Below are 26772 nucleotides of genomic sequence, written 5' to 3' on the forward strand. Positions count from 1 at the left end.
TAGCCAGTTTGCTCTCCTGCCCGTTTCCAGGGAGCGAATGTATTATTATTATTATTTATTTTTTTACTTTTTTTTACTCAGTAATAAGTGTTTTCAATTGTAGCAAGTATAATACTTCAAACTAAATTTACTCAAGTAAAAGTAAAATTACAGATATTAAAAAATACTTGACAATACTTGATAAAAATACTTTACACAAAAATGCTACTCAATTACAGGAACACGAGTAAATGTAATTCGTTACTTTCCTCCTCTGGAAAATGCCATGACAAACAGCACACAGAGAGGAAATGGCTAAAAGTAGAACATAACAAAACAATGCTTTCATTAAGAACAAAATTGAGCACACAAAGTACACAAAGATTTACTTGATATTCCGCTGTTGTTGATTATCTGGAAATATCTGGTGTGGACATAACTGAGACAAATCACATAATTCTCTAATGATATCCATATTAATCAGACACAAAGAAGACTAAATCATCAAACTCAAGTGTCTATTTAGGGTTTGACCACACAGTCGTAACATGTGGTGGTGAGAACAATCACAAGAGTATAAACATTAGTGATTGCATGACCAAACCTGAGTCTGGTCATTTGGCAATCACATCTACTGTAACTCAGAGAGTAACATTGTGCCCAATAAAAAGAAGCTATGTCATAAAGCAACAAATTAGGAAATATATGTTATTCATGTTAAATACACAGCAACAAGCAAACATTTTATGGTTATATGGTTTTTGGATGCATGGTTTCTATTTTTACACCTGTCCACACAGAACACAATGTATATTAAATATCATACACATATGCGGAGAGACTTCTGACTGCAAACATTTAGATTTGGATATTATATAACAAATCCTTTAAGTTCGACTAGGAAAACCATGAAAAGCATTTGGAAAAGTTGCTTTTTGTGCATGTCAGATTGTAATAAATCATTAAAGAATAAAAAAATGTAAACGGTAAGTAATATTATCCATGGTTCTTTTCATTCTCTCATGAAAGTAAAATAAAAAACATGACACTGAAGCATATTTTTCTAAGTTGTGTTTTTGATTTAGGTCTATTTGAAAAAAAAAGGGTAAATTGATTACAATAAATAAATTCAATTAAAAAAAAAACATTTTAATACAGTGTGGTTCGATATATGCAAAATTGACATTTTAACTTGTTGCCCTTAATCAAGTTTAATTTTTGTTGAGACTTGAAATGTGTCACGATCATTAGCTGGAGTGCCCATGAACTTCAGTAGAGGGCACTCCACTAGAGCTGCAACTAACGATTATTTTTTCTGTCGACTAATCTAACGATTATTTTTTCCGATTAGTGGACTAATCTAACGATTATTTTAATTAAAATACATTATTAATGTAATGTTCTTTTTTTGATTAGCTAATTAATCCTTTGGATAAATTAAAAAAAATATATATAAGTACAACTTCTAATATAATATTTCAACCTTTATTCATTTTTTCCCAAAAATACTTCAAGTCTTTACAGTATACAAAAATAAAGAGGCAAAGAAAATTATTTTACTATGGCGAATATGAGTTAACAATAGCGTTTATAATTAAACCACAGTAGCCACAAATTTATAGTTGTCTGAGACGTCATGAAATGTTCTTTAGTATCACAAACCATAAAATGTAGTCAAGGTTCTGCTATGGTTTATTTTCATAATAGGTAAACACAGGTTACAAGTTAACACGATCACATTTCCTTGATTAAACAGCTGCACGATATGCCGCCGAGAGTCCTGTCTTGAATCCAGAGATCTGGAGCTAGTTCGGTGTAGATCGGTAACTTGGTGGTTTGTGACTGCTGTCTCGCGGCGCGCCGTCTTTTAACGCATGTTTGAAACCCGCACCAACACAGACTTACTTTATTTTTATTTTTTTGTTTATCCTACTTACTTCATCTGCTATGGGTGATCATACCAATAACTTTTAATCTTTACAAGAATATCAGAATCATGCAATGAGCAAGTCTGCGTTTATTAGACACTTAATAATATCACATCAGTTTGTGCTTTTAGAATCGCCGAATCTGCTGCGGTCGTTCCATCACATCTGCAGCGGAGACCTGAACCAGGATAACACGGTAACCAGTTAAACCGTAACACCGGAGAGCGCCAGAATGTTTTCTTCTGAGGTGCTCGTGCATCGCAGTTGTGCTGCCGTCGTACACCATATCGGTTTTGCAAATGGAACAAAGGACCATTTTATTTGGCCTCTGTTTAAAGTATTCCCATACTTTTGATAACAGTGGTCTCTGTTTTTGTGATAGAATGCAACTTTCTCCATTCCCAGGAGCAGAAGCTGCCACTACGCGAAATGTAAACACTGTGACGCGTCGACGCATTTAGCGCACGTCGACCTATTTTTGTAGTCGACGTAATCGATGATGTCGACGCGTCGTTGCAACACTACAAGGACCATTCCACCCATCAACCACCAGATGTCATCATATCATCACTTGGACACTAGCACCTCTCATACTGTTGCAACACACCCGAACTACATCTCCCATGAGTCACTGCATCACTAACCACCTTGCCACACCTGCACCTAATTCATCAGCTAATCTCCTTGCCACACCTGCACCTCATTTACATACACATATAAGCTGCTCTCACACATGCACTCATTGCAAAGTCTTGTTTAGCCTGTCTAACATTTCTGAGCGGTTTCCCTTGTGTTTGTTCTTCCCTAACATACCTTACTCCATTCCTGATTTCTGCCTGTCCGACCATTCTCTGAATAAAGTTTTGCACATGGATCCGAATGCCTCTGACTCCTCGTTACAAAATGAAAGTAAGACTTTTGGTTTAGATTGATTGTAACTGTGTTAGTCTAACAAAAAATTCTGTCACTATATTCATTTTGTTACTTTTACATTTCAAATGCTGTTTCTTAGTCCTAATCCACATCAGCACTGTTGATTCTGTGCAAGTCTGGTCTCAATCATTCAGAGCTCAATTCAACACCAGCTTCGTAACAAGATCCACACCGTTAAAATGACTCCACATGCGGCCAATTAATTTGTGAAAAACCTAGTTTTACTCAAAACAACATCCATAGCATTTCCAAAAGGTTGCATGCTTCAAGACAAGTAATAAGGATGTGAAAAGTAAAGGGACAAGTCAGTGAAATAGAACATTATTTCCAGATTGAATAAATCCATTGCAAAGCTCTTTAAAGGAAACTGAAACAAGATCTTGTTATTTCTGACAAATCCCATGTTTTTCAATGCGAACATGCTGAGCAAGGAAGTTGGCTTTTAATTCTGGTGAGTGAGAATATTTGCTCAGTTGATTTGAATATAACCCATAATTTAGTTCATAGTTAAAATCAGCTAACCTATGCTTATATTTTGAAATGTATGGTGGGAACAAAACAAAAACCTATTTATGTCAACAAACCTTTTATTTCTCCTTATAATAATGACTGTAGATATACTGTGTCATTAACAGTTCAATTATTTGTTGCTTTTCTGGACTTTTCTGTTGAGGTAGATGGATGATCAGCTATGACAGATTACTTGCACACACACACAGGTCAAATTCACCCTCAGCGAGCATTTTGTAAACTAAATTGCTGACGCATCACATTCAGGTTTGCTATGGTCTGAATATATATATATATATAGAGAGAGAGAGAGAGAGAGAGCACATCAGGTAGGCTGTTAAGTCTCTTGTACTACCACAAAGACATTAGAAAAGGGTTAGTTCTTTAGCAGAAGACAGACCCTAATAAACTGTGCTGGAAACAAAATTGACCTAAACACAGTGTTGAAACAGTTGCAAACCAACCACCTTATTCATCCAAAAATGTAAAAATTCTGTCATCATTTATTCACTCTCATGTTGTTGTAAAACTGTATGCATTTCTTTCTTTCTTGGAAGTATTTGGCAGAACATTTGTTAAAAAACAAAAAAACAAAACAACAACACATAAAAAGGTCATAGAGGTTTGGAATGACAGGTAAATAATGACAGGTTTTTCATTTTTGTGTAAATTATCCCTTCATTGTGGATAACCAGAAGAACGCTCAACCCTTGAATGATGTATGATATGTTTCAACAGTCTCAACTTATTTATTTTTGTATACTGCTGTCCTTTCACTTGGTAAACCAAGACTTACTCATTTCAAATCAAAACAGGACAAGAAGTTATTAACATCATGATTAGAATAAAGAACAAAATTATTTAAAAAAAAACAGCTGCAGCAGACTAAATTTAGTTTTTTTACATCAAAGCATACACTGTCTTTACATAGTGGTTTGTGGATACAATCGATCAATTCAAGCTCCTGAATAGTACAGAGAATAGAAAAGAGATCTGCTCGACAGTTTCTCTGTATTAGATACCACTGCCACAAGCTATTTTTCCCTTTACAGCAGAAGAAATACTATTACAAAATGTTAGCACCATGGGGAAAAAAGTGGTGTGGACATCCCCAACATAAAATGATGCTTAGGCAAACAACTGCCTTCTTCGAATTGATTGTTTATCACTGCACTTATGCAGACTCTTGCAAATCTTAATATATAAAGCTTAAGAGCCGTGTAAATACTGTATGTGTTTGAGTGACTAGCACGTATGCAGCAAGTTTCCAATTAGCGTTCATTTAGCACCTCATATGCTGGGCCGTTGTGGGACAACTAGCATAGTCCAAGCGATCCTCCTGACCATGCCCTGGAAAGCAGGCCTTAAGGTCTTATTTCAGCCTATGTGAGCGAGGGATTAACACCGCCGTGCATATGTACAGTCTGTGTTCGCAGCAGGGTTTTACTTGGCTAGTGAGAGATGGCTGCAACCATCAATTTCGAAAGGGGTGAATTTGTGGAGAGTGGCATTTTTTCGAAGGAGTCAAACAATGGACAAAGAGCATGGCTGTGGTTGTGCTGGGGGTTTGGGGGGAGGGTTCGAGCTCGAGTCTCCAGAGCCTGTCATGAGCACGCGAGGTCAGGACATCTGCTGACATTTACTGCTGGGCCTGGGCCAGACTGCAGGTTTCAGGGCTGCTGCCAGGGCCTCATATCAGGCCTGCGTAAAACCACCAGGCTCCCTCGTCTCTCTGAAACTCGCACCAGAATGCGCGGAACCTGCGTGACCTTACGCTTTTTGATCCAGGCCAAGTGGTGCAGCATTTATGAGGACACTGTGAACTGTAAACTTGCTGAGAGGGCATGAGCTGGCTTTCGACATGGCCCCGGCACTAAACACCAGTACTACAGGAGAAACAAATTATGCGACTGCAGTGTTTTTATTTTTTTTGCACAATCCATATGTTCAGATCCGAGCCAAACTCATGGCTCCCATTCTCTCTGTATGGACCTGATTTATTAGTGGAAAAAAGTAATGCTTTCAATCATCTGCTTAATTCACATTCATCTTGAAGAAGTCACAGATGCAGATAAAAAGAGACGGTGACGAAGGAGTGAGGCATTCAGACAATCCCTTGTCCACTTTTAATCACATAAAGTCTTGCGTTTACTGTTGTCCATTATTTCAATGCAGTCATAAGTCATTGTGGAACCTTTTCACCACAATAGCCATCTTTTAGTCAATCTCTTTCATTCAAACTTTTCCCATTGCGTCTGTCAAGTATTGAGTTTCTCTGGGCGGAATCCTTTCATTTGTTCAATTGTGATTTGTTGGCAGGATACAACAATGCCTAGCTGTCAAATGAAGCATGTTATGGATTAGCCTATAACGTGGCAACAAAGGGGCAACATCTGATTAGCATTCAGTCTCCCTCGTCCTCTGGTATTTTATTACCACAGGTGCAAGAGCATTCATTGATCAGATGCACGCTACAGGCAAAGCAGGTCTTAATTGAAAACATCTCTATTTATACACCTGCAGGCACTAAAGGTCTCCGAGAGCAAAAGGAGGCTTAAAAAGGCAGAGAGGAATAAAGGCAAAGAGAGAGAAAGAGCATACTGGAAGACGAGAGAGAGTCACTAAAGGGGAGAGATATAGAGAATATTTGTTTTGTTGAGTTGAAGGTAATTGTAAATCAATCAAAGATTTCAAACTTTAAATATTTTTACTGTCTAATTCACGACCCATCCAAGGATTGGGCTAAGTACGTTTTTTTTTTTTTTTTTGGTTTGTTTGTTTGATTTATTTATTTATTGAAAGAAATTATTACTTTTATTCATTAAACATGCATTACCTCGATCAAAAGTGTCAGTGAAGACATTTATGATGCTACAAATTATTTCTATTTCAAATATGTGATGTTCTTTTGCACATTTGATTTATCCAGGGATCTTTAAAATATCCCAGTTTAAAATATTAACTGACTTAAGCTTTAATTAAGCTCACTTACATTTAACCACACAGGTCATGTCCCCTCCTCACCATGCCCTTCAAAGGCGCAAAAAATGCCATTTGGTCTTTTATTACAAGTGTTTGGCTTGTCTTCACTATCTCCAGAAGCAGTAAGGTTATTGTGATCCTGGTCACTAATACAAGCTCAGTGATAGCAACACAGTATCTAAATAACAGTCTAGACTAACTCTTTAACAGAACTTTACAGGAGATTGTTCAGAATTTAATGGAAGTAACTCTGCAGCATACAACTAAACCTAGGCTTGATATGCATACTATCCATCAGATGTGCATAGCTAGGAATAGTACTGACGTGATAGGGCCCTCGTGTGGAGAGAAAGGTAGATGTGAAAATCACATTTAGATCACACTTCGCTAGCATCAGTTTAAGCAAGTAACCAAGAGCCACCGTTTACTTATTCACTATGTGAAAAAATGACTAAATACACTTAAATGGTCAAATACAGCATGTTAAAAGCTACTGATTTAAGAAAGCCCAAATAACTGGGGCCTGCAGTACAGCGCTTTACTGACTTTTTGAGCTTATTGGTTAAGAAAGACACAGTAGGAGCACTATCAAGGAGTTTATTGGCTTGAATTAAACACAATGGCCTTTCAAATGGCTGTATATGCCTAAAAAGTTATTTTCTTATTTAACTACAGTTTAAACTGAAGTAGACTCTTTTTTTCTTTTCTTTCCTTTCATTTGACATATTATTTTGCTTGAACTGAGACCCAGAACTTCTGTCCATTTTGACAAACACTGAACACCACAAAGACACATCTGCAGGTGGTTAGGAAGAAAACACAAATATAGTTCTCCAAAAATGTTTCCTGAAGCCTCACCACAGCAGCTATGCAATCCTCGTCCAAGTTGGAGTCCAAGTTCACAGCATCCCAAAAATCCCCACAAATAAAGCTTTTGCCTCTCTCACAGTGATGGGATGGGGGATATGTGCTTAAACACATGAGCTGTCAGGTGCATCTATAAAGAGCATTAACATCACCGGAAAGTCCTTAGTGGTTTGAGCAAACATTGTTTTAAAAAGAGCCTGTTGTGTCCTTGGACATTTAAATCCTATAATCTCAGATTATTTGCTACCATTTTACTGTAATTTGATGTTTTTGATATTTACTGTACAGTGAATGTGCATCAATAATTAATCCATTCTTTAAAGCCACTGGGGCTCATTCATGAAACATGAGCAGAATGAATCATTGTATAAACTGTTCGTAAATTGCGCATGTACGTAGATTGCGCCATTAAATTGAATGTGACAATTTACGTCAAAGTGGTTTAACAAACGATTTGTACAGAAATTCATTCTGCTCGTGTTTCATGAATGAGGCCTAAAGCATGTACTGGAAAATACATGTTCTCAAGGTCACATACTGGTGTGAAATTTGTCCCCTTTTCATGGTCACAACACAAAAACCTTACTTCTGTTGGCTCCCTGAAGCAAGCCTGGAGGCCTCGGCAGCTGCTTTCCTTGTCTCAAATTCCTCCCGCTCCAAACTGCTACCCTTGTGGCCCAGCTCCACCAGTTGGCGAGCCAGTTCCTGATCCTGGAGGAGCAATAACACAGATCTGCTGAGCTGGGGGTGGTTAAAACTGACTGAACAATATGAACAAATGGCATTTCTGTACAAACAGGCCAGTGTTTTATGACACATTTCTGGTAGTTTTGTGCTCAAGTGCTATTTATATCAATCCTATTTTAGTATACATGCTATTTATATGACAAAATTACATGAGCTGCGCTGACAATTTCATGGTTGCAAGGATTTTTACCACATGTCACTGCAGCGTAGTTAAAAGTGAGTAGTATCATTTCCATATGATTTAGTGAGATTTCCTTATGCCCTCAGAAGGAGGAGCTGCTTTCATGTGGCAACAGGGCATTGAGTTTGTAGAGAGCTGCTGCCGAGGACCCCCCCCCCCCACACACACAAAAAAAAGAAAAATTCAGACTCAAACGGCAAGATCCATTTGTGAAGGGAGAAACTCAATCTTAATATAAATACACTAAAAGTCAAACAGTGAAACTTATAAATGTCAAATAAAAATAGGTAAAAAAAATATATATAAATTATCTTTAAGGTTGACACTGAAACCATGTTAATGTGACCGAAATATATTTTCTAACACATCATCAAAACATCTGAGCCTAATTTAGAATTTAAAAGATATGTTAAAGATCTTTCAGTGTTCCTGTGATGGCAAAGCAGAATTTTCAGCAGAAATAATCCTTCAGAAATTAAGATTTATATATTTTTAATCAATGTTGTAGACAGCTGTGCTGCTACATATTTTTGTGTAATTTTTGTTTCCAGGATTGTCAGATGATTTGTAAGTTTAAAATAATTGTTTGAAACAGAAAACTTGTTTTAACATTATAACTATCTTTGATCATAATAAACTGTCACATTGGATCAATTTAATGCATTTTTGCTGAATAAAAGTAGCTATTAATTTCTTTAAATATATATATATTATTTTCTTCGTACTGCTTATTAATTACACTTATGACCTAAAAACCATATAGTGGATTGTATTACCAAAACCTCCGGAGAGTAGATTTGAATTTTGAATCCAGCGCTGTATGAATGACTGAATGTGTAACCACTCAAGTCATACAACACCTTATAACTTAAGACACGCTCATTCCTCTAACTAGAAATAAGCCCCCACATATGAAACTAAACCAGAATGTGTCCGAATATATCCCCGAGTCCTCATTGCGAAGGAAACCACACATTGGCATTTATAGACTGCTACAGACCATTCCTACAACTCAGGTTTGAATTAGTTTCTTCCAAACTATAACAAGCCCCAAGTAAATCAAATGGGGAACTTTTTAAAGTCAATCCAAATTTCTAAAACTGCGCTAAAAGAGACACTGTAATGCCTGATGTTGTGACTGAATGTTGACTTATCTCATCAGACTATAAATATAATAAATACAACTACAAAGTGTCTCACTTAAGCTACCATTGTACATAATGATGAGAAAACGTTGCAGTTTATAGAACTATGCAGGAAAGTAACGTTACCATGTCGCCATCTAACGTCTAACTGCGAACGTACACTTTCACAGGACATATTTTGTTACTCCATCTGTCTGCTCAGGCTATCGTAACTTGTGCACAAGCGTAACTGCCAGACTATTCACATTGACTGAGACAAATTCTGATTTAGAATGAAACAAAATAAATCGTTTTCTTGATGCATCTGATCTCACAATGTGTGTGAGATTCGCAACGTCACATAGCACAGACGGTTTAACTTGCAGCGTGAAATGTAATGCTTCACCTCGAGGTAAAATAAATCCAGAGGTTTTATCTGAGAATCTAAGAAGTCCTCATAAGTGCGAAACTCTTCCACGGTTTCTCCCGCAAAGACGCCTCCGTCGTCTTCCATCTTGTTTACTTTGAGTTATTCCCATGGTAACAGACAGCTGTAGTAGGATCGTGTTTTCCGGTTATAAACCTATCACGAACCAATATAAATTCGTAAGCCCCGCCCTTCAAAACAAGCGTGATTCGCAGGAAAATTAGACGATCTCAAGCGAGTGTAAGTTTGTTTGTCTGCAATGCTGTTTCTTATAGCTCCAAAATAGTTATTATTTTAGATATGAATATTATAACCAATACCAGGGTACTAATTCTACTATGTTAAGAGAAGCAGGAAGGTTGATGGTATGCATCCAAAAGCTGTTTTTAAAATCTTTTGTGTGAAAGCATTACAAGTGACTGGTGAATGTATGCTTACGTGATTTCTTTGTATCATGTGGTCTAGCAGAGTCTTACTGCTGGTAGCCTACTAACAAAAACCTACTCTGTGTAATTCATGTTTTCTTGCAGTCTAAACTTCTATAATATAATATAATATAATATAATATAATATAATATAATATAATATAATATAATATAATATAATATAATATAATATAATATAATATAATATAATATCATATAATATGGAATAATATAATATAGTTTAGTTTAGTTTGAATTTTATATTATCATATTATTTTGAGAAACTGCATCATATTATGGTATAAATTCTAAATGAAATTTTCATGCAAATTTAAAATCATCTTGCATCATTGTTATGTCAGAATAAAGACAATGCGACTGATTCATTTTTAACAGCAAACATTCATTATTAATATTTTAAGAGTTCCAATCTATTTTTATTTATTTATTTTGGCTGAAGAGCTTTTTCCTTTGTCCTTTAATATTTATAATAATATATATTTATAATAATATTTGGGGGGTATTGCCCAAAATAAAATAAAAATAATAATAATTATAATAATAAAAATTTTGCTTTTACAACATAAAATGTCTAATAATCAAATAAATACATTTATGCTAAAGGGTGTGTAAAATGAAAATAGCAATAAGCTTATTAACTTTTTGGTTTTGTGGACCTTCACTGCATTAAACATTACTGGATTTAGTGGGAATTAATTTATGTGGACTGATCAGTTTTGCTGAACCACAGTTTTGTGGTGTTATTTGTTGTCTCATTTCAAATATTGAGCACAAGGCAAACAGGTATCCTTAATGTTTTGCCAAGTCCGACCAAAATGTACCTGTGGTTTAATTATTCATACATCACCACTAGATGGCACAGCTCTTCAAACTATTATTAAACAGTTCTCAATGTTCTCGTAGTTCTATGCATTTTGCCATCATTCTTGTTCTTATCTAAACTTGGTAAAATTGATTCTGGTTATAAGGAATTTGAATGGCAAAGATTGTATTCCAAGACAAAAGTCATAGTCCTGACTACTGGCTATGGATTTATGTCTTGGCATGTACCCAAGTAGTATGAAGAAACCTTTAGAGCCATAGAACTGTTCAGCATTACGGTTTATGCAGACACCATTTGATGTGGATATCTTGAGCCCTGTATTTCAACCTGTTTGATGAGACACTGTTGTAAACCATTTTCCGGTGGAATGTCTGACCTCCAACAAACCCTGACTTTACCCCTTGCATCAGTCCAACAGGATAATGGCACAAGCCAGCTGTTATGTCAATTGCAATGGGCAATAGTCTTCAGACATAGACATCCAATACCACCACCATGCATGCACAATATGGATTTTGGCCACATTGATGATTCCAGGAGATTCTAATGCAGAGTTTATAAAGTGTGCAATAATAGTTGTGATTAAACATTTATGATCTGTTAAGGATTTCTGTTGTGTCCTATTATATTCCCATTCCAAATACAAAAGCATGGCATTCCTATAATGTGGTAGTTTGTAAAACAGACAATAGCCTTAGAATAATTTTAGGGAATTATGCACAGGATGTTTTTAATGTCATAATAGTGAAATGTTTATTAGAAATGAATTGTTGTGAAAAGTTTGGAAATGGATTATGGTTGCAATCACCTGTAAACACTAAAGATGAGTTCCACATCGTTTCAGAGTTCCCTGCTTGACAGTTATAGGGATATTTTGTGAAGGGTCATACAACGACTGTCTGCCATTTGATACACCTATGAGCAGAGCTCATAAAATACACAGAGCAGTCCCACAAGACATGTTTATCCTTGTGAGACATCGCTCTTCTGTGGAATGCACTGGGGTCATGACAGGATTTTAATTTCCACGACAGTCAGCATATAGCCTGATGGTTTTGATGGACAGACATCTAGTAGAAGAAATATGGACTTTTCATGCAAATAAGCAATCCATGTGCATTTTTCAACCCAGAAGAATTCAAAATATGTTGTCTTTTTCTTGTACTGTTCTTCACCGTTTTTAAAAATATATTTGCATATTACCATCACAAACATTATAATTTTGGAAGCTGGATAACTGTTTGTGCAAAAAAAGCTTGTAGAGACATAAATATATTGTATAAATACAGTGAGGTATAATATAAAAATGTAGTTATATTTTGTAAAATCACTGAGGATAATAAGGCAAATCCTCTTGTAACGCAACTTTAGTTCAAATACATAAGATTTTCACAAGATCCTCATGAAATGCACATCAGACTTCAGAAGATCCGTCGTGAAAATGTCTTGTGATTGGCTGATTCAGCCCTTTGACGTCTAATGTACATGATGAACGGAATGCTCAAGTCATGTAAGTTAAGCAAGTATTGGTTATCCTGAAGAGAAAACTGGTTATTTCAGCAAACCATCTTTTTTTCCCAGCTTGTCTTTTTTGCAAGATTAGTCCTTGTTTAAGACAGCACTGGTTTATCCGAATCGAAACTTGGGCCAGTATTTGACTACTGGTCGATTCTTCTTTCCGGTGTTGGCTGCGACTTTTGTTATAGAGGGTGTTGGTGGGTGTGGAGGTGGTTGTTTTTCCTGCTCTTTATCTGTTATTGTGAATCCTTGATCAGTCTTTTCATGCAAATGCATCCTCGGCAGAAAATGTGTAGACACGTGTTGCGACTTCACTCTTGGACTGGACCCCATTTTTGCTTTACCTCTCTTGTTAAGTGCCACGAACCACTCTCTGCCAGTCCGATGGTTCTTGTGGATCACTGAGGCATATGTGTTGTAGCTGTTCTCCTGAAAACGCTCCCTGAACTTACAGTCATCTGTAAAGCTCTCCTGGGGAAAAGGACAGTAAAAGGGGGAATGAAAAGATACAAAGATAGAATATCAACAAGTTGTTGAGTCTGATACTTATACACCTGTGCATGTTAATGGTCATGTTAATATGTCTTGAATCTTGGCTTTCAACACAGTCTGTGAATGATACTAGATCCCTCTGATGATCTATGTTTGTATTTCAGCCGGAGTCCAGCTGCAATGGTGTTTATTTAGTGTATGGTTTCCTGTACTATTTGTACATCTTACTTTCAACTGAGATGATAACTTTTACTGTTTAGTATAAATGTAATCGCCATAAGTTTTTTTTTCTCTCTACAAGCTATTCAGCAAGTTTGTTACTGTGAGCCTACACATAAAATAAATAGACCATTGTTTCATACTTCACCATGGAATTAAATAATTCTTCTTTATTCAGAGTAGCAGGATGTATTATAGTAGATACCACACAACACAGGAGGACATGATCAGTGTACCAGACATGTAGTTCTTTTCCAGCTCACTTTTCATTGTAAGTTATGGTATAATTTTGTAAACTGAGGAATAGAAAAAGCATAAAGAATGTCAATGAGCTTTAATTTTCTGTATTGAAAGGATAATGATGTTGATAACGGTATTTGAAGTATAATACAGGAAAAATAATGTATTAAATGTACAGTATAGATCCAATTAAAACAAGAACCATTACAGTTGTGCTAAGTTTACGTATCCCTTTTAAAAATAATAGGTAAAATCTTTAAAATCAAATCATATTTTAGTACTGTCTGAAGATGCAGCACAAAAGTCTTCGACAAGAATGTTATATTTTAATATAATCTTTAACAAATGTATTTTCAAAAATGTAATTAATTAAAATATTCTAAAAATGACATTAGTTAGCAAAGCTGGATGTCAACATCATCTACAGTACTAGACTTTGAGGGAAAAACCATGTGTGCAGAGAATGCTGGGAAATTAAAGAAGTTATAAGAACATGTACTAATGCAGAACTTGAATCTTAATTTATGTAGCTTCATCAAGACATTCTGCAAAGGGTATGTACACTTTACACGGAACTGTATGTGGTAGTGATCTGCTTTTGTATTGAGCTTCAGTTTTACCTCAGCACTAGACAGTGCCACAGCACATCAACAAAGCTTTAACACTTTGGGCACACAATAAGTTGGGCACACAATTTACTGTGCACACACTTTGTAGGATGCCACATTAGCAGCTGCTGGAGAGAGAACACTTTGTGACCTGATTGAGTTAGCCCCTCATAAAGAGAGCTAATGAAAAGCAGCAAGCAGATTATAGACACGAGCCCCAGAATGAAGCATCGAGGGGGTTTCAGAATAATTGCAAGTCTTACTTTTATCTCCTTATCTCAAAGTCATCAAAACCGACTTTCCAATCAAAGACTGGGGTGACCGACAAAAGCAGAGCTTCGTTTGTGTGGGCTGAAAACTCATTAGGCTGTGAAACAACTTTATCCTTCCAGGGCACAGGAAAGCAGGACACATGCTTGTTTGTAGGCAGTCTATGGTTATGCGCAAGCCTATCTCCTTAGGTAGGCTTTCAAAAAATGCAGCCATTGACTGACAAGACCAGACATCCATTAGATCTCTCTCTAGTAAATGTTTTTAAAATCTGACCAAAGCTCAGATAGTTCAATTAGATGAATTTGGTCAAATCAACACTAGATAGCAGGCATAAAGCGAACTTATATAAGATTACTTCATCACTGGTCTGTTATTGTTTCTTCTCTGGCTCTCTGTCGAATGTGACTTTGAACTCCTTTGAATAAATGTGTGCAAATAGTTTTTGGGAACACTGTTAGTAGTTTGTAAACAGCAGCTTATATTAACAACTGTACACAACCAACATTATTACAAATTTTGGCCTCATTCTCTAAAAATACATCTGGTGGGAAACTATATCATGAATTTAACGAGGGTCAGTCCCAAGTAAGAGGTCTTGCATAATTCCCAAACTCTGAAATAATAAAACTGTTCTGGTTTGCTGAAGCAGAAAATGGTGCCATTACAATATTTTCTAAACATGCCAGTCACAACGTGACCCACCATAACTTCACAGGGGCTCTCTCCCCTAAATCTCGCCCCAAAAACATCTGAACCTTTGTTTGATTAGGATACATGGTTTCTGTCTTCTGGAAGTGCTTTATGACCGCTGTTTTAAACGGCAGCCAGCTGTTGAGGATACATCCTTTTATGACATTTTTGGGGGGTTATTTCGATCCATGTTTGAAAAGATAGAAGAAATCCCATGTGTCTGTTCGGGTGTCTGCAAGCAGTAGACATTTTATTGTTAAGTCATGAACTTGCACATCTGTTTGACCTGTGTCTGTTCTCTGACAGCTTTCTTTGTGAATATTATCCACAAACAATCCTTTCTCAAGATTTCCCATACTGTGGTACCTCCACTGTTCAGCCTTGCACCACTAGCATTGAGTAATTAGACCGTTACAGGCACAGATACGAATAATTACATCTTGGCACGGCAGATTTGTTCCCATTCGTAAGTGTCGCCATATTATTCAGAGCTGTTTTCTTTACCTTTAGACCATGTGAGCATTGTTATATTTGAGACACCTCTCTGCCTCATGAGCAATCCACGTTTCATGGAATGGGAGATGATTGCATCTCCTTTTCCCTCTTGGTTTCTCACCCGCTCTCCATTGTTTTCTTAATAAATGTAGTGACCTCTTAAGCTTTGCAAAGATTATGTTAGTAATAGCTTGCTGGGTATGTCACAAGGCACAATGTACATCTGTCTTCCTTGCCATTATCGCAGCAATAAATTGCCACTATGAAAACATCTAAATATTAAATATGACAGACAGTGCAACAAAAATCAGACATTAAGTCATTTGATACTCCTTTGGTTAGGCCGACTTGTCTACGAAGTGAAGTGCTTGGGGTTTAAAAACCAAGCTGACAGCTATTAAATAAGCCTATGCAACTGTAGTTGGTCTGAGGAAATGAAACCCAATTCAAGTCTGACGGAGCCGCTGCAGCTGCTTTAATTACAGATGATGTCTGCGGCAGTTCAGAGGCTAATCCTCAGATTTATCAGACTACTTTATTATCCGCCCCATACAAGATTTTTCTAAAATTGTAAACCGTTAATGTGAAGTAGGGTCTACACAAGTACAGAACAATTTATATATAATAAATATATATAATACTTTTTATTCAGCAAGGATGCAGTAAAGTGTTTTTGTGACTGCCACGACATATATAATGTTACCAAACTTTTCTGTTTCAAATAAATACTATTCTTTTGAACTTTACATTCATTAAAGATACAGTATATATATCAACTGAAATATTAAGAATATTATTATATGCGATATTATTATAATGATTTCTGAAGGATAATGACATTGAAGTTTTGAGTAATGACTGGTGAAAATTAAGCTTTGAAAATGACAATAAAATATAATAAAATATACAATATTTATTTAAAATTGTAATAATATTTCAGAATATTACTGTTTTACTGTATTAAAATACATGCAGCATGGAAAAAAACAGTTGCTATTATGGGAGAGTTATAGGAGAGTTATAAAGCTATATGAATGCAGATTAGAGTTCCATATACTGTTGCTTTGCTTGCATAAGTCCCAGTTCTTGCTGTCTGCATGCTAAGTGCCCTTAAAGCTGTCCAACTTTGTTTACACAAATATTGATCCCCTTCCTTGCAAGATTATCAACTACCCCAGACTCGTTTTAATCTGCTCTTCCCATTAACACATGCTAATAAGCTCTGCCTTCTATCAGACAGCCCAGACCCCTTCAAAGCCAGATTGCTCTGGAACTGCAGTGTCTCTCCACTCCTTTGTGCTGTACAAGTCTTTGTTGAAAGAATTTGCCGAGGCTCACAAATATCAAAGTAAGCTGAGATTTCCTTCAAAAGTGTGTATGGGGAGTTTTTGTTTTGCATATTTGGGTTAGTTTGCATCCACTTTTTTGTAGTGGATTTATGAGTTTATATTGTGTTGGGTCTGACTTACAGTTGCATGAAGCCTCCCCCTCTTGTTCATGGCTAGAAATCGGTTGCTGAAAACCCCTCGGATCCCTATGACCCCCTGAGACACGGCAAACAGCTCAAGCACACCTACAGATCGAAAAAACACAACAATTGCAGTGACGACTGATTACCTTTATGTCCTAAGTGTCAAAGGTCAAACAATGGCTGTGTTCACACACAAGTTTGGTTATGAAAGAGAGAGAATAAATAAAAAAATCAAGTGTTTTTAGCTTTATATATTTATTGTTCTCTGGTTATTTGGGTTGCAAGTATTATTGAATGCTATAGAAAGAGAGATTAGTTCAGTTAAACATTATTCTATCCCCTCCTGTCTACTGTTGTATGTACAGGACAATGTACAATCTGAGTCACATCTGTTGATAAATACATGTTATACAGTGTGTGTGTATAGCCTATTTTACATCTCTTTTTTTGTCTTCTTTTATATTAGTCAGGATATTAGATCAATTTACTGTACATGTACAGTAAGTAAAGAATAGAGAAACCACTGCAACGCACACTGTAAAACACACTAACATCATAAAAAACATCCACCCAGAAAAATGAATGTGACTTCCCAATGCCAGTCCTACAAGTTTGGGTGCTCTTCATTTAGCGTGTGTGCAGTGATAGGGTCCATATAATCCAAAAATAAGCTTTTTTGTTGATTTTAAAAAGCCTGTTTGTTACCACTGTATATACAATGTATATTTTGAGGTGGTTTTACATAAGTGAACTACACATAGAGTTGATCACTTAATATAAAAATTGACTGGCATTTGGATATAGCATCCATCTTTTTAATATTTTAGGCAATAACAGTACTGGTAAATAATGTTTGTTGATATAAAAATTAGATTGTTTAGGCTGTATTGTTTCAGAGAGATGTTTTAGGTCTATGATGTTTGCTTTCTAAATATTCCGCCTGGCACATGGACTTAACACCAACAGCCAAACTCAAAGTCCTTTTTACTTTAATCTAATTTTGATCATCTATTTGACAGTAGACCCTCTAAATAGACCTAGTACTATGGTATGTGTACCCAGCTATTCAACCATTAACAGAAATCTAGTGCATGGCATGTTAATGATGCCACTCACTCCAGCTTTCAGCTCACTGGCATTCTGATCTCAGCCACTGCACCTGTTCCCATACCTGTAAATAAACATCCGCTCCAAACAAGAGACTCCAAACAGAGGAAGCACTAATTTATCATACATTCAGTCTGCAATAAGAGTTTCTTGAGCCAGTGAGTGTTTGAGTGCACAGCCCATCAATAAGATTCTGTCTGTGTGACTTGGAAGGACCTTCTCTATTATGCAAAACTGTTTAAACATACATGCAATTAACATGCAAATAATTTTTTTAGATTCTCTTTGGTCATTTTAATAATTCATTTTAATTTAGGATGTAAATGAGCACAATTTCATCCGTACTGAGTATTGGTAAGTTTATTTCTATCGGAAAATCCTTATCGAACACTGTGCAGGCATACCAAGTATGGAAAAAAAAAGGATCAATTAATCACTAATTTGAATTTAGCTGTCCACATGTCCGTAAAGAGGGAAATGACTACTTACTTAACGGATTAGGTTCGTGACTCCCGTTGACTCTTCCATCGGGGTGAATCTGAAGGTGGAAACCAATTCCAACTCTACAGTACAGTCTTCCAGTCCTGCGCCCTGATACGCGTCCTTCGACAAGTTGGTGCTCCAAATACGCGCGTTCAGATCCCGTAGGCAATGCAGAGCGAGGCAACTGAAAGAGGAGTAAAAGCAGGAGAGGAACGTTCATTCTTTCCAGAGAGCTGTGTGTGAATGTGCTAGGCCACTTCCAGCATTTTGCTGCTGTTCCAGCGCTCTGAGGTAACTCGCTGTTTCACTAGTGGGCATTACCCTCGGCTGCTGCAGGAGCTGGAGCAGATCTGCTGGCAAAGAGATATTTATATCACAAATGATCTCACTGCTTGATGCGTGCCTGAGATGTGCTGGACGCTCTCTCTCATCCTCAATTTATATCGGTCGAAACATTCAAACCTTCCTGAGTTCTGTTTATCGTTGGAGATGTAGCTCCAAACAGCGCGTCTTTGACCAAGGATAGGAATGTGCAGTTATTTATTTATACTTTAATACGTGGGTCAGTGACAATTAATGACGTTTGAGGTGATCAAACGGAGACATGAGAATCTTTTTTAAAACACGTGGCAAGTTCTTGGAAACGTAAGACTTGTCATGTTTTGAATATGTTTGCCATAAAAACAATAATATATATATAATATATTTAATGTCAAATGATGTAACCATGATGAAGTAGAAAGTAGCCTACGAATTACATTCCATACACATTGCCGTTTTTTTTAAACAAGCTTTCACTTATTTTCCAAGGTTTTTTATACAAATATATCATACATTTTTTAATTAATATCAAGTTTGATTTCTCGATTTGATTCAATAAAACGTACATTTTCAAAGAAGTAATAAATAAATAAATGCATGCAGTACATACAAAGTCCTATGTAGTTTTTTTTTTTTTTTTGTAAACTTGGTGACTTTGACCCCTCTCTCTCTCTGTATATATATATATATATATATATATATATATATATATATATATATATATATATATATATATATATATATATATATATATATATATATATATATATATATATATATATATATATATTCACAGAAATTGCCTCCTGCGTTTTGGTTACACCGTTGGACTTTTATTTAGGGTAAATCTCTTCACTGCTTGTTTGTTATAATTAAAGGATTTTGCGAATGATAAAATATAGTTAATAAAAATATTTTGCACAGATACCACCTTGATATATTTTACCTGAAACCCCAATTAAAAAAGATTAATTAACGTTTAATAGCCTACTGCAAACATGTTTGAAGCTAAGTTTTTCTTAAAGAAGAAAAAAACGATTCAGAGAAAAGAGCATCACGTAAAGGGACCAAATACATACTCCTTGAGCATTTTACGCACGATGAAACATATAGGCTATACAACTGGGTGGACAAATAATTTATGACTGGAAGAGAAGCGGTTGTATAAACTGTCATGTTGTACTTGGTGAAATCACGCTCACCGTCCTCAGGTAGCGCTGTAATTTAGCTCGTCCAGGTTCAGATTAACCGTGCGTGAACCTGTCTATCACACAGACTGTCGCATTATTGGAAGTTCTCAGCTCTGACTCCTTCTGGGACAAGAAGCAACAAAACTAACATATACAAACTTTACAATTATTTTTGGAAAGAGGACCTTCAGGATGAAGACTGACTTTCATATTAAATGTATTCATTATTCATATTTTCTTTTTTCTGTGTCTTCTCTTAGTCAGAACATAGCATTAATGTTTCTTTTAGAGAATTTAATCTCAGTTTTCTTACATATATAGCCTATTTTCATTTGTATACAGTGAGGACATGGGCAGTGAGTGATGCAGTGTAATAATTTAGTGATAACACATTATCACTGTGATTACCCTTGATTCATTTAAAAGTGGAAATGTTGCTGTAATAAACTATACATATAACTATAACTATAGATAAACTGACAGGTAAAATTGTGGCAATTTGTGACTCACCATAAGATCAACTGTGTTATATGTATTAATTTGCACCACATGTTAATGACAACACAGAATGAAACAACATACTTTATTTAAATAACCAGTATACCGTATCATTAGGACCTATTAGGATTATCTCTCTATTAAATGAAACAATAGTGGTGTCCAGGCCAGTTGTTTCAGTACAGCTACCTGCAGAGTGAAGAGCAGCACTACACATTGTCTGCTTAATGGACAGCACAGTGGGAATTTCATGTTCTTTGAAAAAATGTCTGAAACATATGAATTTCTCATCTACACACAATATTGTGTTATTCACAGTTATATGTGAGATTAACTGTACAAAACCTGGACAGGAAATCTTTATACATATAGGCTACATATAAATCAAAAGATCTTTGAGGTTTATAAATCCATATATAAAACATAAATAGTGTTATTTAATGTATATTCATGAATATTTTATAAATCAAAGATTGTCAAGCAATTTGTTTTGTAGGAGGCAAGGCTTATGTAAATATGCATGCTATATGCTCAAAAATGCCTTAAATGCATGAATTTGCATGATCCTAGAGCATTTGTAGATTTTGCTCACAGCATCTTAAGTTACCTTTGAGATGCGATGGCAGCCTTCAGTAATTTGAAAGGAATGTGTCCTGAACACTTTACGATCTTAATCACTAGATGAATGGTGAATGGAGACATGGAGGTCTGTGATGTCTGTTTCACTTGCTGCACAACACGGATTGATCACTTTAATATAAACAGTGCAGGACTGTGTACCTCCCAAATTGTAAAGGCCATTTGTTTGTGTTGGAACCTCCAGTAACTGCAGTGAGGTAATACCCCAGATGAGTATAAACACTGATGATCCTGACTGATTCATCAATGATCCTGGCTTTTAACAACTTTGTAGTATCATGCAGGATTTTCTCTGTTGGGGAAGAATCATTTGTTATTGTTTTGGCACAAGTGATCATTATCTGTGAATTAAGCTTTTGAGTAACAGGGGAGGAGATGAGTTTTCAGGTACTGCCATGAATGATGGCATCTGGACAGTGTTGGGACTGTTTGGCCCACTTAAAGATTATACTTAATAATTTGGTCTGTTGGCTGATGGTTGTTAGCTCACAAGCTTTGGCAATAATGTTGTACCTTCATTATGGAGTCGTCTCCTTGATAGATGATGCTTTTAAAAGCTGTATCAAATGTATAGTAAATTTAAAAGGTTTTTATAAGCAAATATTACATGAAATGTATGACTTTCTATGTTTTATCATATAATGTATAAGTTAGTATATGTATATATATATATATATATATATATATATATATATATATATATATATATATATATATATATATATGTATGTGTGTGTGTGCGTGTGTGTGTGTGTGTGTGCACGCAAATATGAAATATTACATCATAATGCATTTGGGCAGGTATTTACATTTAAGGAATGAAAAATTCCTTAAGGGTTTCTGCTGGTCTTAAAAAGGTCCTTAAAAGTCTTAATTTGTGTTTCCACACATTAAGGCCTTAAAAATGTCTTATTAGGTGCAGAAAGACTTAAATGTAATATTTAACAGCATTTAAGCAATTAAATGTTGCATTCACAAATAAAAGATTTCTTCTTTTCTATTTTGTGCTGTTTTCCAGTACAAATACCTAAACACTTGAGATGCAAAAAGATACAAAATCTTGTTTTCTGAGAAACTAAACAAAATTCTGTTAGTTTAAACTATGAAAACATGTTTTCCTGTTGAAGCAAGTTGAATTAAGTTCTGAGCCCACTGGCATTTGTTCTTGTTTTAATCATAAATCTACTTTTTTTTTTTTTAAATATTTTAGAAAACAAGACAACTCAGGTAAATGCACCTTGATTTAAGCATCTTTTTGACATTTTCAATGGAAAGCAAAACAATTATTGAGGAAGATTTGTGCTTCCTTCAATTTATTCCTTAATTTAGCCCGATAAAGGTCTTTAAAAAGTATTAAATTCACCTTTATAAAACATGCAGAAACTCTGTTCTAAATAGAGAGCCGTTTTCTAATTTTCCTCTACGTGTGATTAAGTGTTATTTTACAAGCCCTTTTACAGCCGCTGATTTGGGAATCACTAATATTTATTTTTAAGTCACGACGTAACAAGGGAATTTCCATTTGCTTGAGGGTGTTTCTCTGATGATTCGTGTAGATTTCACTATTGAAATAACAATCAAGTTATGTATGTGTTTTGACCCCTGAACCACTTTCTCAGCCTTATATTCCTTTGCAAACGTGCCTACAGTCATCTGAAACATTCCACCACAGCAAGGCGGAACGGGGAGAAGGTTTTTGTTCTCAATCTAGAGGTGTCCTCAAACCAGAAAGCCATGTTTGAGCTGTACTCTAAGGGTCAGAGATTCTCACCCTATTCCCTCCTCCCATTCCTGAGAGTTGGAGCATGAGGCGACGTGAAAATGGCCACGCATTTCAAACACGTCTTTTCAAAACAGCCCATGGATCAGCCAAGCATTTAATCTGTAATAGATCTAAACATTTGCTTTGGAAAAAGTAGTACCCCATTCATTTGTGAAAAAGCCAGCGCTGTGTTTTTGCAAAGTGTCTGAGGGCTTTTGCTGAGGAACAAAGAAGCACCTGTTCACTGGTTACAGACAGAGCTGCCTGTCAGTGAGCAGAGAAAACATTGTCAGTGTACAGCCATCAGTACCTACTGACAGATTCGGCAAGATAAAAATGAACAGGGTAAACCCCCTTGATAGACACCACAGTCAGAAGTAAATAAGAGGTTAGCAATGTACTTTTAAAAAGTGTCAGTGAGTGTTATTTGCCTTTATGTACTGTAACTCTAGCATCTCCTTATGGATCATTATATGCATCATTCACCTTTCTAATTGTTAAATAATAGTTTAAAATAATAGAGGCTCTTCAAAAAGTTGGCAATGAATATTTCTTATGCACAATAATGTACCTTTTAAAATGGTACTACATTTTAATCTACTTGATACTGTATATGTGCATGAAATATTTTATTCATTATTTATATACATTATTTACAAACAAAATTGTGTGTGTATATGTGTGTATGTGTATGTACATATGTATATACAGTGCCCTCCATAAGTATTGGTACAGTACTGTCAGCCTTTAATGCAGCCAGGTCCAACTGTTGGTTGTTTTGGGGAGTTTCTTTCTTTAGTCTCCTCTTCAGCTGGTTAAATTAATGTTAAATCGGATTTAAATCTGGAGATTGATTTGGGCAATCTAAGACTTTACATTTCTTTGCCCTGATAAAGTCCTTGACTGAACTGGCAGGGTGTTTTGGATCATTGTCCTGATCCAATATGAAGTGCTTTCTAATGAGTTTAGATGAGCATTTTCTTGAATATTAGCCATATTCAAGCCATATTCAAACATAGAATATTGAGGGCAGCTGTGGCCTAATGAGGGCAGCTGTGACCTAATGGTTAGTGACTTGATTAGTTATTAGAAGGTCGCCGGTTCGAGTCTCGGTGCTGGCAGGAGTTGTAGTTGAAAGGGAGTGAATGAACAGCGCTCTCTTCCACCCTTAATAATCATGGCTGAAGTGCCCTTGAGCAAGGCACTGAACCACCAGTTGCTCCCAGGGTGCTGGATCTATAGCTGCCCACTGCTCTGGGTGTGTGTTCATGGTGTGTTCACTTCTCACTGCCATGCGTGTGCACTTGGATGGGTTAAATGCAGAGCACCAGTTCCAAGTATGGGTTACTATACTTGGCAAATGTCACGACTTCCACTTCCAAGATGATTTTGTAATCTTCCAAATTCATTCTGCTACTGCCATCATACATTAAGTCATCATTAAAATTGCTCATCTTCTTAGTTGGTAAAACATCTTTGTGTTTAATCACAATTAATAAAATGTGACATCATCTTTTAATCATATTTACACATTTCTTGACTCAAAAGCAAACAGAACAATTTGTCTTTACTATATATATATATATATATATATATATATATATATATATATATATATATATATATAAAAATGTTATTTATTTATTTATATGCCAAGATGATGCCCCTTTTAGGTATTACATTATTCACAGTAATGTAAACTGTTAAAAACGTTATGGTCCATTTGTTTCATTTTCAATAAATAATAATTAAACAAAATAAAGTACGCAATTAGTATATTAAATGATTGTAATGTGTAATGTTTTCAATTGTTCAGATATTTATTTATATACATTGTACTTGAAGAGTGTCAGTAATCAAGCTATATTGTGTATTTTCGTATATGTATAATTTATCCTTTCGAATAACTGAACCATTTTTTTTTGTAACCGTATATATTGATGTGAGCCGTCTCTCTGAGAGTTTGTTTCTCATTGACCACCTAGCCTCAGAAAAACCTCTAATGTTCAAAAACAGCCTTTTTCCTAATACATCATCTACATCTACCTCTCTCTGTGCTCTATGCATCTTCCTTTGAGTGTCAGGCTTTTGCTCAAGGCTTCATTCCTTCAGGTCATAGTTGAGGCTATACGGAAATTGCTGGACTCTCTGATGTGAAGTCCTATCCCTCTTGTGCACTAGAGAAATGCATCTTTTGACGTCTTTCAGTCCTCCCCCCTCTCTAGTCCTTATTTCTATCTAGTAAAACCAACAAACAGTCACCATTTCTCCCCTCTCACCAATCAACAGGGAGTTTCCTGTGCACTTCCCGCTGCATAAATCCACCTTCAGGCCTACCTGACTGCTTTGGCTCAAGGCGTAGTAATCAGAGCTGGACACTCGAAATGCCTGCACAGCGCTGAAAGATTAGTTCCGTATAGTTTTACAGTGGATTTCCGAAGGCCTATATTTTACCGCTGTGCTTAAAGAGGCCTCTCTCTGAGAGCAGCACCCTGTGCACTGTGACAAATGACCCAGAGCAAGAAACAACAACAAACCCGGTGGTAGTCAAGATAAAATGTGTGACCTGTACACTGCCTTAGTAAAGCATACAGCTTGTTCCTGTTGATGACATATAAATTACGGCCTGGCATGACCCAGAAATGACAACGTGATGGTACTGGTGTCTGTATTAACGGTGCATGAATGACTGGTACATCTTTTGTGCGGCTGCATAATTTATGTTCGATTGCGGTTCACCCCGTTGCAGTATAGCAGAGCGAACAACAGCTGTGTCCGACATTGTTAGCGGCTGAGCTGCTGACACCTGCATGCTCAGTATAACTGTAACTATGGAATGTGAACGAGCGCTTTGCTTTGATTTCGTATGCATGAAAAAGATAAATCTACATCTAAAAAAAGTGCAGATCCATAAGCATCAAAGATACAGTTACATGAGAAATCCATTCACTAAAATCTCCTTTTTTAGCCCATTAATATCCTCCTTTTACCAGGCATGAACTGTAAATTATAAGAAATTACATTTTATAAGAAAAACAATTGTATGTGTTTCATTAAAACTTTCGAATTGAAAATTTCACAGTGGGACTTTCCATTTCTTTGTAATTATTTGTGAAATTTACTAGCAGTTTCTGAGTGAAAATGGTTTCTACATCTTTTTTTAATTGTAAGAAGAAAACACTTAATAGTTCACATGGACTGAATATGGATAGTTCACCCTAAAATGAAATTTCTGTCATTTACTCGTGACGTTGATTTTATTTTTATTGTGGAACACAAAAGAAGATATTTTGAAGAATGTTAACTGTAAACTGTTTTTCTTCTATAATACATTAAGAAAATAACTTTTCAAAATATATAAACTGCTCAAAAAAATAAAGGGAACACTTCTGGGTTACATTGTGTTGTTAAGTGTTCCCTTTATTTTTTTGAACAGTATATTTTTGTGTGTGTTCCCCAAAAGAAAGTTAATTACACAGGATTTTGAGTTTTCATTTTTGAGGGAACTATCGCTTTAATATATATTGTCAGAGTGTCGGCAGAAGATGCTTAAAATCAATTATAATCTGTTTCTCATCTCCTTGAAAATGTTGTATGACCCATGAAGGACAGAAGTTTGAAGAGGAAGGACAGGTGCAGCTTAAATACTTGCCTACTCTCAGATCTGTCTATTACTCTCAGCAATGCTTAGAATTTGTGAAGCAGACGCACAGAAGACAGGTACAAACATCTTAGAGGGACAGAGAACATGCAAAGTGCAAAAGCATGTCTATAAAGCGGATCTGTTCATCTTTGAAGTGAACGCTAAGTGTAAATTTG

General features: G+C 35.9%; 2 protein-coding genes across 2 annotated transcripts in view; both read right to left on the bottom strand.

Annotated features, from left to right (window-relative positions):
* cfap299 (cilia and flagella associated protein 299) overlaps positions 1 to 9795 on the bottom strand; it is a 51326-nt gene extending 41531 nt beyond the window's left edge. The window contains exons 1-2 of the mRNA XM_059549170.1: positions 9658 to 9795; positions 7786 to 7910 (exon numbers count right to left, since the gene is read on the bottom strand). Of these exons, the coding sequence (XP_059405153.1) occupies positions 7786 to 7910; positions 9658 to 9765 (233 nt within the window). The 5' untranslated portion in view covers positions 9766 to 9795. The remainder of the gene's footprint in view (positions 1 to 7785; positions 7911 to 9657) is intronic.
* A 1979-nt stretch (positions 9796 to 11774) lies between these two features.
* On the bottom strand, positions 11775 to 19054 carry fgf5 (fibroblast growth factor 5). The gene is made up of 3 exons (XM_059549171.1): positions 18550 to 19054; positions 16952 to 17055; positions 11775 to 12936 (listed from the first exon to the last, which is right to left on the bottom strand). The coding sequence occupies exons 1-3, from the start codon at positions 18761 to 18763 to the stop codon at positions 12574 to 12576; spliced, it is 681 nt and encodes a 226-aa protein (XP_059405154.1). The 5' UTR covers positions 18764 to 19054; the 3' UTR covers positions 11775 to 12573.
* Positions 19055 to 26772: the final 7718 nt, after the last annotated feature.

Source organism: Carassius carassius, chromosome 5 (assembly GCF_963082965.1).
Source record: "Carassius carassius chromosome 5, fCarCar2.1, whole genome shotgun sequence".
In the NCBI taxonomy this organism is placed as follows: domain Eukaryota; kingdom Metazoa; phylum Chordata; class Actinopteri; order Cypriniformes; family Cyprinidae; genus Carassius; species Carassius carassius.